General features: G+C 45.2%; 6 protein-coding genes across 7 annotated transcripts in view; 3 read left to right on the top strand and 3 right to left on the bottom strand.

The window, feature by feature from the left end:
* LOC120958548 (60S ribosomal protein L37a) overlaps nt 1–16,047 on the bottom strand; it is a 342,039-nt gene that overhangs the window by 127,503 nt on the left and 198,489 nt on the right. The window lies entirely within an intron of this gene.
* Nucleotides 655–2,533, top strand: LOC120955890 (tRNA (adenine(58)-N(1))-methyltransferase non-catalytic subunit TRM6). Of its 2 annotated transcripts, none has more exons than XM_040377103.2 (2): nt 655–922; nt 1,008–2,533. In XM_040377103.2, exon 2 carries the CDS (start codon nt 1,029–1,031, stop codon nt 2,385–2,387), a length of 1,359 nt encoding a protein of 452 aa, XP_040233037.2. In that variant the 5' UTR covers nt 655–922; nt 1,008–1,028; the 3' UTR covers nt 2,388–2,533. The 2 variants fall into 2 exon arrangements, with proteins under 2 accessions (XP_040233037.2, XP_040233036.2); XM_040377102.2 differs by having other exon boundaries at nt 656–943.
* LOC120955892 (tRNA pseudouridine synthase-like 1) lies at nt 2,701–4,261 on the top strand. Its single transcript, XM_040377105.2, has 5 exons — nt 2,701–2,896; nt 2,972–3,100; nt 3,220–3,534; nt 3,612–3,867; nt 4,025–4,261. Exons 1-5 carry the CDS (start codon nt 2,850–2,852, stop codon nt 4,259–4,261), a joined length of 984 nt encoding a protein of 327 aa, XP_040233039.2. The 5' UTR covers nt 2,701–2,849.
* LOC120955895 (uncharacterized) lies at nt 4,227–4,832 on the top strand. Its single transcript, XM_040377109.2, has one exon. The coding sequence runs from the start codon at nt 4,227–4,229 to the stop codon at nt 4,830–4,832; it is 606 nt and encodes a 201-aa protein (XP_040233043.2).
* Nucleotides 4,783–6,930, bottom strand: LOC120955891 (E3 ubiquitin-protein ligase rnf146). The gene is made up of 3 exons (XM_040377104.2): nt 6,656–6,930; nt 6,293–6,387; nt 4,783–6,185 (listed from the first exon to the last, which is right to left on the bottom strand). The coding sequence occupies exons 1-3, from the start codon at nt 6,756–6,758 to the stop codon at nt 5,370–5,372; spliced, it is 1,014 nt and encodes a 337-aa protein (XP_040233038.2). The 5' UTR covers nt 6,759–6,930; the 3' UTR covers nt 4,783–5,369.
* LOC120955813 (diphosphoinositol polyphosphate phosphohydrolase 1) lies at nt 7,951–14,385 on the bottom strand. Its single transcript, XM_040376995.2, has 4 exons — nt 13,126–14,385; nt 11,117–11,283; nt 10,872–11,027; nt 7,951–10,789 (listed from the first exon to the last, which is right to left on the bottom strand). Exons 2-4 carry the CDS (start codon nt 11,213–11,215, stop codon nt 10,361–10,363), a joined length of 684 nt encoding a protein of 227 aa, XP_040232929.2. The 5' UTR covers nt 11,216–11,283; nt 13,126–14,385; the 3' UTR covers nt 7,951–10,360.

The following is a 16,047-nucleotide window of genomic DNA, read 5'->3' as shown; positions in this document are numbered from 1 at the left end:
GATATTGACCTCTACGACACGTTGTTCGCTCAGTCCCTCCATGATTTCAGCCTCCGTCATGAATTCTATGTCTGGGCATCGGATTACTCCTTTGCTTGTATTGAGGGTTGGATGTTCTTTTGTTAGCACATTTACCTCGCCTCGACCGTCCGTTAGTTTTTTTAGATCTTTTAGTTTGTTTGCCTGTTTCTTGTTGGCTACTTTAATTAGTAACTTTCCCTCTCTCAGCCGAGATACTTTAAGGGCTTTAGTGCCAATTGCATTTTCTATTTTCTTTGATACCAAAAATGGGTTCACTTTGTTCAAATCTCTGTTTGAATTAATTGCTTCCATTACTAAAAAGACCTCTTCTTCCGAAGACTCGTTCCCAATAGCTAGTCTTTTAATATTTTTTCCCATTTTTCTTTTGGGCTCAATTTGCCCCTCCAAAAGCTCATAATATTTCCCGAGGGGAATGCCCCCTCCCGGGTCCTGGACCCCCATGTCTCCTACCTTGTGACCACCTCTTGTGGTTTTTGTCGCTTTTCCCTTATGTGATTTTTTTTTTTTTAAACCAGCTCCAAACCTGAGGTGAACAACACTTTTTTTTTTGCTTTCGCACACTTGTTTTAACCGTCACTTTAATTTGAACCCGTCTATACTCTTCAGCTGCCAACTGTCGAATGCGCTTTTTGCCGGTGGAAATGCGTAGACAATGTTGTTGTTGATGCGCTTGACGTTTAGCAGCGTACGACCAAGGTGGCTGTTGGTATTCTGTAAGCACCTTGCGCTTGCGATGTCAACCTGCACTGACAACGGGGAAACAACCGGTGTTTGCAAAATAGACAGTGTGTGTCCATGCGGTCGCCAATGTTTTTCAATTGCAATTGTAGCTAAAGTTTCAAATTGAATTACTTTCTGCATCGATAGACTCTTCCCGATTGTTAGTTTTTAGAGCCTTGTGGTAAGAATGCAACTACTGACCTAGGCTGGCGATTCCACCAATGTTGTTCTGTCGCTTCTTTCAGATCTTTTCAACTCTTCTCATCATGACCGACAAGATCAAGGTAGGCGATTACCTGATCATACAGCGCCAGAAGTACACCAAGCTGCAAAAGTTCAACAACTTGAACACAACCGTAAACCTGGGCAAAGATCAAATAGAGCTGCGGCTGGCGGAAAACCATCCGTACTGCACGACATTCCACCTGGTGCCGAAGCAGGAACGGGGCAGACGGCTGTACACGCTCGATGCATTATCGACACCGTCCGAAATACGGAACCTGAAGGAGCTGCTGATCAAGGAGAGCGGAAACGACAATCGGAACATCATCGACGATCGACAATCGCAGGCCCTTTCGACCGAGGAAATTCTGAAACTGCGCGAAGAGTGCGAATCGTCGTCGGAAGTGATCGGCAAGCTGGTGGAGAACTCGAAAAGCTTCGCCACCAAAACGGAATACTCGCAGGAAAAGTATCTGAAGCGAAAGGAGAAAAAGTACTTCGAGTACATAACGATACGCCGTCCGTCGATTCGATTGTTAACGGACATCTACTGGCGCTTGGATCCGGAAAAGGTGCTGGGCGTCCGTTTCGACACACTGTCGCAGATAATCTCCTACAGCGGGGTGTGCAGTGTCGGCAACTACCTGCTGTACGAATCGGGAACGAATGGGCTGTTACCGGCAGCAATGCTAAACTCGATAGGTGCAGAGACTGGGGGCAAGCTGGTCCATCTGCACCCTGGCAACGTGGCACAGAAGCAAGCACTCTTTGCGATGGACTATCCGGCCGAACAGCAGGCACGCTGCGTATCGGTTAACATTTACTCGGTGCTAAGACACTTCTATCAGGACAGGGAAGGAGCAAAGGAGAATGAGGCACAGGAACCGGTGGTGGCCGAAGCAAAGGAGAATGAGACACTGGAACCGGTGGTGGCCAAAACCGAAGACTCCACTGACGGTAAGCGGGCAGAGGAAGTGAACGGAACTAGTAAGCGAAAGCACGAAGAAACGCAGGACGGAACTGCCGAGGAAGAACCGGAAGCAAAGCAGCTAAAGGTGGACAAACAGAAGCAAGCGTGGGAGCTGGAGAATGAAGCCGCTGCGAGTATAATGCGGGAAAAGTTTGATTCGCTTGTGATTGTAGCGAAGGAGCATCCGTACAGTATTCTGAAAGCATTGCTGCCGTTCGTCAAACCGAGCCGGCCGGTTGTAATTTTCAGCACTTGTAGGGAGATTCTTACCGAGAGCTATGTGGACATGAAGGCGGAAGCGTCGGTTACATATCTGCGTGTAACTTCGAACTGGATGCGACAGTATCAGATTCTTCCGAATCGTACCCATCCGGATGTTACCATGTCCGGTAGCAGTGGATATCTGCTCACGGGGTACACCATTGGCAACTGAGCGTCGGGGGAATCCTGGAGAAGAAATCGAGCATTTTTATTACCTTGCGACCATTATTGGAACGATGTAATAATAAATGGCCACACTTATAGATATATTTTTAAAATCATTTTTTTGAAATAAAACATAAAACATAAATAATCAAACAATCTTTTGAGCAACCCTGTTTTCATAAATGCAATTGTGTTCAAAATTAAGAATAAGTGAACAATTCATTTTTGTCGCCGAAAGAACCATGACAACATTAATTTAAAAAAAAGAACAGCATCCTCCACCTAGAAATGTCATTTGGTTGAAGCATCGTGTGTTTGTTTACGAATGTTTTCCGCAACATCTTCGTGAATCCACACTCGCTATCAACGAATCGCCTTCTATGCCGGTAATTATACGCGCCCGATGCGTGTACTTAACGCTTCCGCTATCGTAATCCATTCCTTGGCAAAGCGCTCTATCTGACCATCGATGAATCGTTACTTAATCAACCTATCCTACATCGGCACTCGGTTTCGGTAAGTGAACGTGTTCGCAGCACAACTCGCAACTGTAGTACAGTACCAAATTACCGGTGGCCCATTCGTTCGCAGTGGCATTCAGCGCAAAATCGACAAATCTGCCGGTCAGTTTAAGGATCCACATACAGTGCAAGGAGTGATCGAGGAGGCTTTGCTAAAGTTACGGCCCGTCAATGAACCATTGCTGAAGCTGTCGAGTCGGTAAGTTGGCGGAACTGTTTACATAATATTCTACGGTTTGCTCAACAGCCCAAGCATCTGGGGTATAATCCGTGTTGGTCACATCTGTATCCGAATACCCAATTGTATTCCTTCGACAGAACGGACACGGGCGTGCATGCGCTGCACAATACCGTCCACGTAGATTTGCAGCGCCCGAATGGAAAACCGTACGATAGCGATCGCATAACCAAAACGCTGAATCGTGCGTTCGAAAAAGATGGGCAATCTTTACGCATCCTCAGTACGGTGCGTGTTCCGGCTTCTTTTCACGCACGCCTGTGCGCCAAATCGCGTACGTACCTTTACCGGTTGGCGGTGCTGAAGAGGGAGTATGCCCGTGAGTCCGGCCGGCAGCAGCATCCGCACGCACGCTTCATTCCGATCGAGGAGCACGATCGCTGCTACTTTTTAGGGTAATGCCGTACGAATTTGGGCTTTGCTAAAGGGTCTTGATGGATAATGCAACGTCTCTGTTTTCTGCGCCACACAGACACTCGGAGTTTGATATAAACGCGTTTGCTAGCGTTGCTCGGATGTTTGAAGGAATGCATGACTTTCGCACGTTCATGGCCGTTGCTAAGGGCAACCCAAGACAGCAGGAAGCGATGCATTCACTGAGACGCATCGACCAGATCACGGTTGAAAGGGGACACACGATGACGGCGGCTTTTAATAGGGAACGGACTGAGCACTACTATGACTTTTGGGACGTACGGATACGGGGACGATCGTTTCTGTACCGTCAGGTGAGCACGAATCTACTTTCCCACGAAACTATGCTTCCACACACGGATGAGTGTCGTACAGGTGGGATCCGACTGGCGCCAATGTACAAAGAAGCTCCCAAGTCAAACAAAAAAGGTTTTTGTAATAATGTAAATGCACTCGTTGCATCTTTTCCAGGTGCGGCGCATGGTTGGTGCTTGGGTGGCTGCAGCGGAAGGGCGAATTACCGAGCGGGACATTTATCGCATGCTAACCGTGCCGTCGCAGAACTCCTGGTGCAGCAACGTATTTGTAGCGCCCGCGTACGCACTCTACCTTTGCCACGTCGAGTACGACCCGATTGATCTTGCGTTTCCCGCCGCAGCCGACGAGAGCAACGATGGCCAGCTTTCTCGAGCAATTGCGCAACCGTAAAACGGAGCTGCAGCGCACAGAAACCACCGTTACGTACATGGATGGTAGCCGTAAGATATTCCGCAACAATTGCGAAATCGATGCCCCGCCCCGGCTGGGCTTCATCGTGGACAACAGTCCCGATCAGGTGCCGGCCTGTATCGTTTCGCAATTTCTGTACCTGGGTTCGCAGGACTGCGTGCGACCGGAGGTGCTCGAGAAGTACGGCATCACACACGTGCTCAGCGTTGGCATAGAAACGCCACCGTTCGACGAGTGGCGAACAGAAGGCGAACAGCAACAGTCCCGGATAGAAAGCCGGTTTGTCGAGTGCTTGGATCTTCCGGAAACGAATCTGGCCGAGGTGCTGGTCAAAACGAACGCCTTCATAGACGGCTGCAGGGCGTGCGGGGGGCGCGTACTGGTGCACTGCAATGCCGGCGTGTCTAGGTCGACGTCGGTGGTTGTGGGCTACCTGATGGAGCGGTGTGATCAATCGTTCATGCAGGCATTCGGAACGGTCAAGAGCAAGAGACCATGCGTGCAACCAAATGCTGGTTTTATTAAACAACTGAAGCAATTGCAATCATAAACTGTTGTGTATCCAGTTCGATCGATATTTGTGTAGGTGAATGGCGAAGAAAACATTTCGCCATAATTGAACTTAACGCTAGTCCATACGGTTTGCATGAAAACGAAACGGACGAATACACGTGTTAGATAGCACAAAAATACACAAACTATTATATGTATAATTAAATGTAATGGTGTTATACATAAAACCTGTTGTTAATGTAGTAAAATGGATCTCTATCATGAGAATTTTTAAGATTTAAAATAATACCACGGTTGTGTGTCCGTGGTTCAGCGATTTGTTTAAAGATACTTTGCGCTCGCTCACGATCTAACGGTTTACGAGTAAATAGAGCTATGCAATATAGTTTGATATCACTTTAGAATGCTTTAGTGCGCGTACGGAGCCACATCGGGCCATAGGGTTGGCCATCCGTCTGGCGAGCCTTAGGGCGCGACAAATTGGCTTGAGCAGCACGGCCCGAGGGACTCCTATTTCCCCTCCCCAAATGTGGACGATGGTGGAAAGAGAATACACGCGCGATGAGGATGTGTCTTACAGCACGAGCAAATTATCATCAGCATCACTTCCGTCGTCATCACTGTCGGTAGCAGAGTAATCCGGATGGTTCAGATCGATCAGTTCCTGGGATGGTGAACCGACAACAACAGTGCCGCTTGCGCTGTCTGCAGCAGCTGTACTGGAGCTGGCCGGCGAATCTGTGTTTGTGGTGGAGATGCAAGGCACATCATCCAGATCGTTCGTCGGCTCGGCCGATCGGTGTACGCTATTCACAGCGCTGTCACCACCCCCCGCCTGTCGGTCATTGGGATCATCCGAAACGCCTGTGCTCGACACGCTCACCATCCCAGCGGTGTCGAACGACGTGGAAGCTGACGTGGAAGCTCCCTCGTTGAGATTCATTTCGCCCATGGCGGAAGACAACTCGTTCATGTCGTTGGCCGTCGGTGTCTGGTTGGTGTCGCCCGTCTCGAGCCGCAGTCCCGCGACGCCCTTCTTGGGTATGGTCACCAGATCGCGCTTGATGCGGCGGATGCGCGAATAGTCGTTCTGCCGTATCTGGCACTTGTGCTCGAACGAGACGATGTACACGAAACCGGCCACCAGTATTTTGCAGCTCTTGTCACCCCGCAGGTAGGCTTCCTCCAACTCCTGGCTGGTGCGTTCATCGTACTGCCACCAGCCATGGCCTCCCTCGTAATACCAACGGTACTCGTTGCCGTCCGGCACGGAAGCGGTAGCGGCACGCACAATCTCCTCGACACCGTTCACTAGCTGGGGATGGTCTAGGTATGTCAGCGGAATATCACATCGGCACATTGCGCAGCGCAAATTTTTGAATGCAACACCCTGCAACGTACATTAGAATTGGATTAGCAAATTGTTTAACATAATGGATACTGAACAGATACTTAAGAACTGCGATCTGTTGGTGTTTTAGTTTTAGAAATGGTTACCTTCACGCAAAGGAAGCAAAAAATATGACCACACGGCAACCGAACGGGATGGACACACGTCTGCAGGCAAACGGGACACTCAAGTTTGGAGTCGGCTGTGATGGCATTTGACGTGTGAAAGATACGAAATTATTAATCCATTTATATGCACTTTCTGTACGAAATTAGTTAACGCATGGATGAATCAACCAGCTCTTGTACCTAGCTCAGATTCATCACCAACATTTCAGGGATCGAGGTACGGCGACGAGCCGATTAATAAATCATAAACAAGATACCAATTGAAAAATGCAAGGTGGCAACACGTTAGTGAAAATGAAGAACATAAAATAAGCAACTATATTCGCCCAACTGCTTTCTTACTTGCTGATGTTGCTTCCGGTTTCTTTGGAAGTTCATCGCTGTCACCATCTTCCGATCTGGCACTGGTAGGAGTGGAAGCGTTTGACTCGAGGGATTCGGCCATCACGGCGAGCCCACAGTTGGCAAATCACAAACCTCAGACGGACGGAATTTGCAAGTGTGAATAATTTGCAACGATTTGTAAACAACAATTTTGCTGCTTCCACACGGAAGCAACGACGTACACAGTATGGTGTAGCGACAGCAGACAAAAACAAAACAATGAACAGATGTAACAGACGTCCCGCAAAACAATCCGAGCCGTTGAACTGTCAAATGTTGCTCTGCTTCTCGCTTTTTCTTGTCGCGCCTTCTCACTTCATCTTATGTATTTTTTTCAGACGCTCGCTACCAAATCGTCAGTTTTGACCATCGCCGCAAAGAGAGAGAGAGAGAGAGAGAGAGAGCAACAAAGCAAAATATATTTGATTTCTCTCTCTGTTAAACAAACCATCACATGTGCCAGAGTGAGAAAGTATATTGGTTTTGGTTGGAAGATGAGTTGAGGGAAGTAGACTCTTGTTAGTTTTTACGCCTTTTTGTTCGCGATTTATGCAATGTATGGTACTTCTCTCTCTCTATCTCTCTCTCTCTCTCTCTCTCTCTCTCTCTCTCTCTCTCTCTCTCTATCATTGCACAAAATCAAAGATTTTTGTTACAGAAAAAATGATCTTTTTGCAATTTTCTCGATTCTAAAAAAGAATTAAAATCAATATTTCACGATTACGATTAGAATAAAAAAAGAATTAATATCATTTCAAAACACGTTTTTTGTATGCACTAAAAACAATAGAAAAAGAAAATTGTAATTAAAGTGCCGTACAGACTTTGCTCCATTCTTCGAAGCATGAAGAACACAATGGCAGAAAGGAAAAATGAAATACACCTCACGTTTTTAAGTCAATAATTATTTTCTAATGTTTTCCTCTTCTTTGGCACACAACAACCGTTGTCGGTCAAGGCCTGCCTGTACCCGCTGGTGAAGTGAGCTTGACTTTCAGTGACTTATTGTTACCATAGCAGGATAGTCAGTCCTAAGTTCGAGTTCACGAGTTCACGGTCTATTCGGGGCTTGAACCCATGACGGGCATGTTTAAGTTGTACGAGTTGACGACTGTACCACCAGACCGGCCCCTAATTTCTATTGTTTTAGTGCCTTTTAAAACGTGTTTTAATAGTGTTTTTTAAATATTTTACTTTAATAAACACACGTCATGGTTCTCATTATTTCCAGTACTTAAACCAGAGACAATTCGTTTCGTTGTTCGGCAACGTTTGGTTTTCTTTTCTGCTTTCTTTTTCTTTTATAATAAAGTCAAATACATTTCATGTATTCTTACGTGTTTTACTCTTACTGTTGCACAGCGGCTGCACTTTCAAACAGTTGACGCATTTTGCTTCCAAACGTTTTTTTCTTGTTTTGTGTATGTGTGTGTGTTTTTTAAAGAAGATATTGCTCTAAACACCATGTGCAACTTGCCGTGATGAGCTATGCTTCTCGCAGTACTGAGTAAGATGTTAATTACTTTCATTTCTTATGGTTAGTATCTATCGCATTTCGCACCCTTTCCCACACCGGTCATTTTGAAAACCGTAACCTGACCCTTTTCCTCACTTGAATCTGACAAAAAAAAACCTTCAACAAAATTTCAGCTTCATCTTGCGCCGCCGTTTCCTGCTTTCTTCTCGTATAAGCGCGCAAATGTATGGGTGTATGTGTGCCATGAGCTGAATGTTCCCGATCTCATTTTTTTACCATTTTCCAACAGCTGCTTAACTGTGTCTGTATTCATAAATTACAATAAAGTATATCATTAGTATAGTAGTTATAGTTATAATTTAGCAAATCTAAACGCAACCATCCTGCATTACTACACCGGCGGCTTTTGCCTTGCTCGTTCATTGTATCCCTTCCAACACTGTTCCATCGTTAGTAGTAGTAAGCAGCAAATTGGTTGGTTCGATTAATTGTTCTTCCCTTCCTTGCCAGCACAACGACACCGCTACTGCCACCGCTATTGTTCACTGGTGTAGTAAAAGTTTTGCATTCATTTTCCCTAAAAGTTTGTCCGTTTCTCTTTCTCACTCTAGTAATATTATCCGTGTGGTCATACAAGTTCCTAGCAACAATCACCGTTTTCCGTTTACAATACACCCCCAGTTAAAGTATCTTTAAATTTAGATTTTTTTTTGTTATCTGGTTCCTTTGTTTATAGAGTCGCTGCTTTCTCACATTTGCATTGTTGCAGGATGCAGTTCGTTAGGGAGGAGAATTTAGTACAAAAGAAAACATTTCTCTCCCCCGTGCGTGCTAGTGATTCTGGCGAATTTGTAAGATGTTTGTAGTCTGTTTGTCTCTGATTTGTTGATATATGATCGCTGGCTGATGCATCGACAGTATTTAGCGTTTAAAAAATCTCATCACTTTTAGCGGGAGTTTCTAGTGGGATTGTGATACACGTAAAATATTACGCCTAGTGGATTACTTGTGTTTGTTTTGCATTGCTGTTAGTTTCCTTCTCTTTTTGTGTGTGTTTTTTTGTTGTTGTTGTTGCAGTTTTAATGAATCTACATCTTTTTTACTACATTTTCATTGCCTGGCATTGCATGGCGCTTTACTGTTAAGTTTATAGTTTTGAGTTTGTCAGGATTGATGAATGCTAACATAGTCGATAGTCGCTTGGTAGATTGGTTTGATTCGGTTTGTCAAATGAGCACCACTTACTTCACACAGTCACTTGCAAACAGTAACATACTGCACAATTTAAAACAAAAATCGATCTACCGGACAAATGTTGTTGCATTGGGGTTTAACTGTATCGCATGTAGTGCTTTGGAGAAAAATAAACATTATTAAACGTTTGGTGGTAGTGGATGTGAGATATTCTGCTCATATTACGATAGTATTACGCTTCACTACTTGTTGACGTAGACAAAAATCGATTTTGTTCCGTGTAAGATTGGTTTACCGTGCTAACCAGAATATAGGTAAGCAAAACGACAGCCTTTTAGTAACGAGAGTCTCCTCCACGGGCCTCATTTTCATTATCTCGATTTTTTTTTAATCTTCACGACTATACGGTCAAACTACGCTACACTGCACCTTCTCTTCTTCATTCACATAACACTTTTTTTTCGAAACGGTGGTGTCCAAAATCTTAAGGCGAAGCTACAATGCACAGCTGTAAAATTTGGTATGATATTTAGAAAGTTTCCAATGGCTCTATGTGTAGTGGAAATCGCCACAGCACATTCGGTATTGTTCGTATCCACGATGCTGCGCATGCAATAAGCAGACATAATAATCAGAAGTCAAAGCATTGTTAAGCTAAGATGTTTTCTGCGCGTTGCTTATGTTAGTCCTCCTATAGCATTCCCCTTAGTCATTTAGGTTAATTTTTACGCAGTCGTTTACTCTATGCAGAATATGGTGTAGACAAAAATATCTATAAATATGTCGTTGCACACATTGCTGAACGTATTCGAGTTTCAAACACAGATAAACAAAACACACGCTGCGGCCTGGAAACGGTACAATCTGTTATGCAAAAAGAGGACAAAACAATAATGAAGAAAAACCTTTCCTGTGGATGAAAGCTCGCATTCTGAAGCGTACTAAAGTGTCGATATAGTCGATAATCAAAACGTGATCGGGGATGTGGAGATTTAAGTGGTTGAGGTCGGTGGTAGTGAGTCGGTATCGGCCACAGTCGTAGGTTCACCGTCGTCGTCTGTCACTGTTGTGGTGCAGGCAGGAGGCGTGGTAGGAGTTGACTCGGTTGTCGTATCCTTCTCACCGGCAGCATCGTCCGGCGCCGTGCAGTTGTTCATGACTGGTTCGCTCGTAAAGTCATCGTTATCGTTTTCGGATATGATCGGTGGCGGGTCCGATGATGAGGTCGTTCGGTGCTTTGAATGGCGCAGCTGCTGTAGGTAATGGCGCTGGGTCGGTTTGTGCAGCGCCAGCTGCGACATGGCCTCCTCGATCGAGAACCACTGCCGCTTTCTGCCGATCGTTTTCGAATCTTCCCACTCGTCCAGCTCTTGGGTGACGACCATAACAAACACTTCCGTGCGGTGCATATGTTCGCTGTTCTGTGAAGGTGAAGGAGGGCAGCAGAGAGGTTAAATTTAAAAAGGCCATAAACAAAGGGCATGCTGCAGGTTAATTTGTTACCTCGAACACACCGAGACAACGGCCAAGCTGACCCATTACTCCAGCCTCTTCCAGTACCTCCCTGGTCGCTGTCAGGGAAGCTTCCTCATCCGGTTCGACACCACCACCTGGCACGATCCACAGTTCCGGTCTTCTAGATGAGGTGACCAACAAAACCTATGGGTGCGATAGGAAACGGTGTTTCATTAATGGCAGGGAGGAAATGATAGACTACCACTGTTCGCAGATTGTTCCATTCTCCTCACCTCAGCCTCTGCCTCCGATCGTACGCAAATACATGCCGCCCGTCGACGGTATCCGTCCTTGTCGTAGATTCGTATCGAGTTTGGCTTTTCCTTAACCATTTTTGCAAATTATTGGGATAAAAGTAACGCAAGTCAAACGCCGGTTCGGGATATGATCGACGATATTTCTGCGAATGAAAGTAAAAAGGAACAACATTAATGTCAAGAATTTCTCGTTGCGTCGTCTTTCCTTTCGCTGCTTGGCTCGTTGCGTTTTGTTTAAACAGGTTTTCTTCAAGAATGGGTAGTGAATTCCTAGGCTCAATCAATTTCGTTCACCAGCGAAACAGAATGTTGACAGCCGGTTTAGTGCACAAAGGCTAGTGTTTTAAAGACGAAGCCTTCAGACGTAACATACAGAAAGATTGGCTTACACAGTGCCATCGCGACGATCGAGTTTATGTGCGAGAAATTCTGCTCACTGATAAGAGTCCAGCAGTTCGTGCATGCAGAGAATACGTTTAGATTGTTCATCGCAATCCAAGACGCCATACCAACAGCTGGGAAACACCATCGAGATTCAATCTATCTCTCTCTCACCAGCGCTGCACGATTTTCAGCTTTGGAATCAGCAAATGAATCGGAATCACAAACATACACTTATAAACAAGTGAATTTATCGCAAGAAGCAAAACTGGCTTCGCAAATTAAGAGTCAACATAAAATTTAATTTATGCTTAATTCAGTTGGACGGGGACGACGCCTCGGAGCAGTACGCATCGAAGGTGTGAAGAGTTTCTTCTTCGCGCTCTGTCCTAAATATAGCCTTTCTTGCAAGAAGAGGTAACAAAAAAAAAAAAAAACAGGAAAAAAGAGAATCCCCCAAAGATGAACCCGGCTTTCCGTGTCGTTTATTTCAACGGGGAACAGGTCCTCGCTTATGTGCTTCCCTTACTGCTAATCTAAAGCGTGTATACCACATGTGGGCCGGTCGCATACGTCCGTTTACGCCAATCTGTCCACATCTCCTCCTGGTAATCCCATCGCAGCAACTGCTACCCTACCTAACTTTGGTTCATCAACCTTATTTTGCCATCATCGCTCGTATGCTTGTGTGAGTGTGTGTGAGTGTGTGAGTGTGTGAGTGTGTGAGTGTGTGTGTGTGTGTGTGTGTGTGTGTGTGTGTGTGTGTGTGTGTGTGTGTGTGTTTTAGTGAAAATGATAATAATCGAAGCAAAAATCAATCCCATCAACATGAAAAGCGAGGGTTCCGTTTTCGGCACCGCTGAAGGCGTAACAGGTGTCCGGGTGTGCTTGATGCCGCTTCCGACGCTTTGCGGACAAGAGAACCAGCAGCGCGCGCGGCGAGGGTCGCGTATCCGTCGGTTCGTGTTTGGTTGTTGTTGTTATTTTTTCACCTCTCTTCTATTTCACTTTTTGAAAGCCGGTTGTGTTGAGCGTGGCATTGTCATGTGCGCACATGCGGGAACATCCGGATAAAAGCATAATTATCTGCCGGTGTTTTTTCGTCGCGTGTGGGCCAACAAACCCTCCCTCTCTAAGCAAAGGTGTTTGTGCAGATAGGCTTACTAAAATAAGTGAGGTATTTGACTATTGACATAAGGTTAAAAAAACACACACACACACACACATGAACATAGTGCGTCGCCTTGTGGCGAAATTGGACGTCACGTCGAACAAGTTTGTTTTCTTTTGGTGGACTTATCGCCATTAAAACGCAGCCCCAGTGCTGCCAATATTGACGTTTTTAATTAAAATAAACTTCTGCAGCTAAGGAAGCCGTCCGAACGATAACAAGAAAAACAAGAGAACCTTCCAATTTACAGCGGCCTCTTGTGGTTTGGAGGCGACTCTTGTGGTTTGTTAAATGCTTATCTGTTTGCTAGCTACTTCCATTCCTGCATTGCACGGTTGAGTCATGCCGTTCGGTTGAAATTGAAGGACAAGCAACTGCACACACATAATATTCACTGAAATGTTTAAACGAACGCTGTAAAGGGCGGTCATACCTTTCTCGACACCGTTTGCTCGTATCGCGAATACGGGGGCGGAGATGCAGTAAACACACCAATCTGTGTGATGATGTCAGATGATGTCGGGAACGGCTGCAGGACGATGTTTTTTTTCGCCCCTTTTTTTCGTGTGTGTGTGTGTGTGTGTGGATGGATTGCGCGTATATGTGTTTCGTGGTTTTACTGCGGCGCAACGACCTCTTGCCTCTTGCTGCTCCCGTTACACGGTGATCTTTTTGGTTCCTCTCCACTTTACACTCCGCTGCACCAGCCGCACTACACGCGTACACAATCACGCACACCTACACTAGCACACACGGCCACAATGGAACGACCGATGGACCACTAGAGGCACACGCACGAATGCAACACGACGAACAGCTTTTCACATTACGTGCACAACCATACCATACACACACACGCGCGCGCACACGCATTCGAACACTCGCTTGTCCACATACGGACGCACAAACACACACGAGTACAACGATCACACTATCTATCACTGCCGGCCGATGCGTTTCGTCCTGTCCTGTCCGGTATTTAGTCAGTGGTTCCCGTCTACGTCTTCGTCTTGATTTTCGTCGTTGGCTCTATTTGCGTGTACCAAAAAAAAAGTCGTCGTCGTCGTTGTCGTCCTCTTGCGCAGCGTAGGCACCTGCTAATTCACTCGACTATCCCGGTTCACCTTTCGTTTTCGCAGGCGTTTGCAGGAGCCGAGCAAGGGTGAACTAGCTTAGGTCGCACGAATGAGCATGAATGCTACGATTGCACACGGAATCTATCGCGCCCATCTTCGTCCGATATGTCACCGCACATCCGGGGCAGGATGTTGCCTCTGGGTGCTTCGATGGACAGTTTCGTCCTGACCGGATGCTACTCGCAACGTCGTTTCGTATCACTTCCGGATGTTTTGTTCTACGCAGTCTGCTGCTCACACTTCCTCTCCTTCAGTCACAAGCACCGTACCATCGCCAACGCGATGCTGCATACACATACACACACACAGACACTTGGCAGCTGCGGGAGAGATCGTACGGAAATCCCCTCCGATTTGTAGTACGCTCAGTGGAGGGCTCGGTTCGTGCGGTTACGTTTGCAGTATGATGTAGATATTCGATCGGTCAAATGGGACCGCAATTACTATTTTGTAGCAGAAATTTTAGCACAGCCGGTTCGCGAAGACACAAGGAAACAAAAAATACAGTGAAGAGGCGATTATCCGGCACGAAGGCTGACAAAAACCGGTTATTCGAGTGTCACGGAATATCCGTACAGCAGGGGTGTGTTTATAGTGCTTGGGGTTGAGCTAAGGAGAGCAATAAGGTCGCGGTTCACCTTGACAGCGGCTTTCATCAACATAAAATTAACTACGAATTTTACTTTTGATAAAAATTGCTTTAAACATTTGTGCATACCATAAACTTGCATTGAACTTTGTGAAGCTATTTGGTGCTTAATTTTTTTTTAATAAACTTCATCAGCCTGGTAGAAAATAAAACCTAGCTGCATTAGGTTATTGATATGTGAATTGACAGTAAAGTGTTTTTTTGTAAATAGCTGAATTAAACGTAAAATCTTTCCAAATATTAAAAGTTTTATATACTGCTCGTACGTGAAATCAAATGGAGTGAAGCAAAGACATACGTACCCGTTCAGCAAATGCATTGATCGACTAAAAAATTTAAAGTCACGGTTAAGTCGACATAAATCCTGAAATTATTAAAATTGATAAAACATTTGAAAACACTTGTATTTATTTGTTTAGAAAAATAATTGCATGGCTGTCGTTCATGGCCGGCCTGTGCAAATTATTATTTTTTATGTAGAACGATTGAGAAGCAAATTTACTTGTGAGCGGAGGCTGGGTTCCTCTTCTCTGGGCCCCGAGTCGCCGCTTAGTTTGCGTAATACTTCATCCGCCCTTGACTTAACCATTTTCATTGTTGAATTTTATGTGGACTTTACGGCATCCTTTTTGGACAGGCTTATTTGGCATCCAATCAGATTTTTACTATAGTTTCATTCTGGCGACCGGTCTGGTGGTATAGTTGTCAACTCGTACGACTTTAACAACATGCCCATCATGGGTTCAAGCCCCGTCTAGACCGTGTCCTCATACGTAGGACTGATTATCCTAAAAATCATTAAATCACTCACTGAAAGCCCCAATCCCACTATTGCTACAGACAGGTCTGGACCGAAAACGGTTGTTTTGCCAAAGAAGAAGAAGAGGTTAGTTCCATGATTGAGATAGATAGAGGTACTTTTTTCCGGCCGGAATAAATAAGCGAGCGATTTCAGGACTGTCATAATAGGTTGGGGGGATCAGTTCTTTAGAGAGGAATGGGTTCAGAAACAGTTCCATGACCGATACGATTTCGGAATCAAGGAATTAGAGAAAAATTTCCATCATCGGGGAGAGGACCAGTATTGAATAGAGATCAAATTCAGGACTGGTATGAAATATGGAACGAATTCAGGGAACCGGGTACGGTGGTAGGCTCAGTTCCAGAACAGAAATGTGGTCAGGTTTAGTTACAGAACCAATGTTCATGACCAATTGTAAGACCCAAATGGGTTTGGAATTATTTCCATCATCTGTAATAAGGTACAGGAACGATAAGGGCTTGGGGATTAATCTGTCTTAGTGTCCCTTGGATTTGCGAGGCACTTGGCACGATCGGAAGTTGTTAAATACCCCCTAAATTAAATTTCGTAGCCCTGATTTTTTAACATAACATAACAACGACCTTTATGCCACAGAAGCAAAGTACAAAGGATCAATCTTAAAGTTGCTTAGAGTAACATTAAAGCATGAAAGTAATAAAATCGTTAAGTCCTTAACGTTTGATCAACATTTTTCTCTTACTTTTAAGTAGCGATAGTTACTTAACGCTGCTTTTTTACTTACCTAAC

The sequence above is a fragment of the Anopheles coluzzii genome, chromosome 3, assembly GCF_943734685.1.
Source record: "Anopheles coluzzii chromosome 3, AcolN3, whole genome shotgun sequence".
Classification (NCBI taxonomy): Eukaryota; Metazoa; Arthropoda; class Insecta; order Diptera; family Culicidae; genus Anopheles; species Anopheles coluzzii.
The sequence above is the reverse complement of the archived record's forward strand: the minus strand, read 5'-3'. Positions and strand labels throughout refer to the sequence as shown.

What these genes read in the sequence shown, in the direction of transcription:
- LOC120955813 (XM_040376995.2), bottom strand. Translation starts at nt 11,215, where the DNA reads ATGGTTAAGGAAAAGCCAAACTCGATACGAATCTACGACAAGGACGGA. An exon ending in GATCGGAGGCAGAGGCTGAG is followed by an intron (nt 11,028 to 11,116) that starts GTGAGGAGAATG and finishes TCGCACCCATAG; the next exon opens with GTTTTGTTGGTCACCTCATC. An exon ending in GTTGTCTCGGTGTGTTCGAG is followed by an intron (nt 10,790 to 10,871) that starts GTAACAAATTAA and finishes TCACCTTCACAG; the next exon opens with AACAGCGAACATATGCACCG.
- LOC120955895 (XM_040377109.2), top strand. Translation starts at nt 4,227, where the DNA reads ATGGCCAGCTTTCTCGAGCAATTGCGCAACCGTAAAACGGAGCTGCAG.
- LOC120955891 (XM_040377104.2), bottom strand. Translation starts at nt 6,758, where the DNA reads ATGGCCGAATCCCTCGAGTCAAACGCTTCCACTCCTACCAGTGCCAGA. An exon ending in ACCGGAAGCAACATCAGCAA is followed by an intron (nt 6,388 to 6,655) that starts GTAAGAAAGCAG and finishes ATGCCATCACAG; the next exon opens with CCGACTCCAAACTTGAGTGT. An exon ending in TTTGCTTCCTTTGCGTGAAG is followed by an intron (nt 6,186 to 6,292) that starts GTAACCATTTCT and finishes TGTACGTTGCAG; the next exon opens with GGTGTTGCATTCAAAAATTT.
- LOC120955890 (XM_040377103.2), top strand. Translation starts at nt 1,029, where the DNA reads ATGACCGACAAGATCAAGGTAGGCGATTACCTGATCATACAGCGCCAG.
- LOC120955892 (XM_040377105.2), top strand. Translation starts at nt 2,850, where the DNA reads ATGAATCGTTACTTAATCAACCTATCCTACATCGGCACTCGGTTTCG. An exon ending in TTGCTGAAGCTGTCGAGTCG is followed by an intron (nt 3,101 to 3,219) that starts GTAAGTTGGCGG and finishes TTCCTTCGACAG; the next exon opens with AACGGACACGGGCGTGCATG. An exon ending in GATCGTTTCTGTACCGTCAG is followed by an intron (nt 3,868 to 4,024) that starts GTGAGCACGAAT and finishes CATCTTTTCCAG; the next exon opens with GTGCGGCGCATGGTTGGTGC.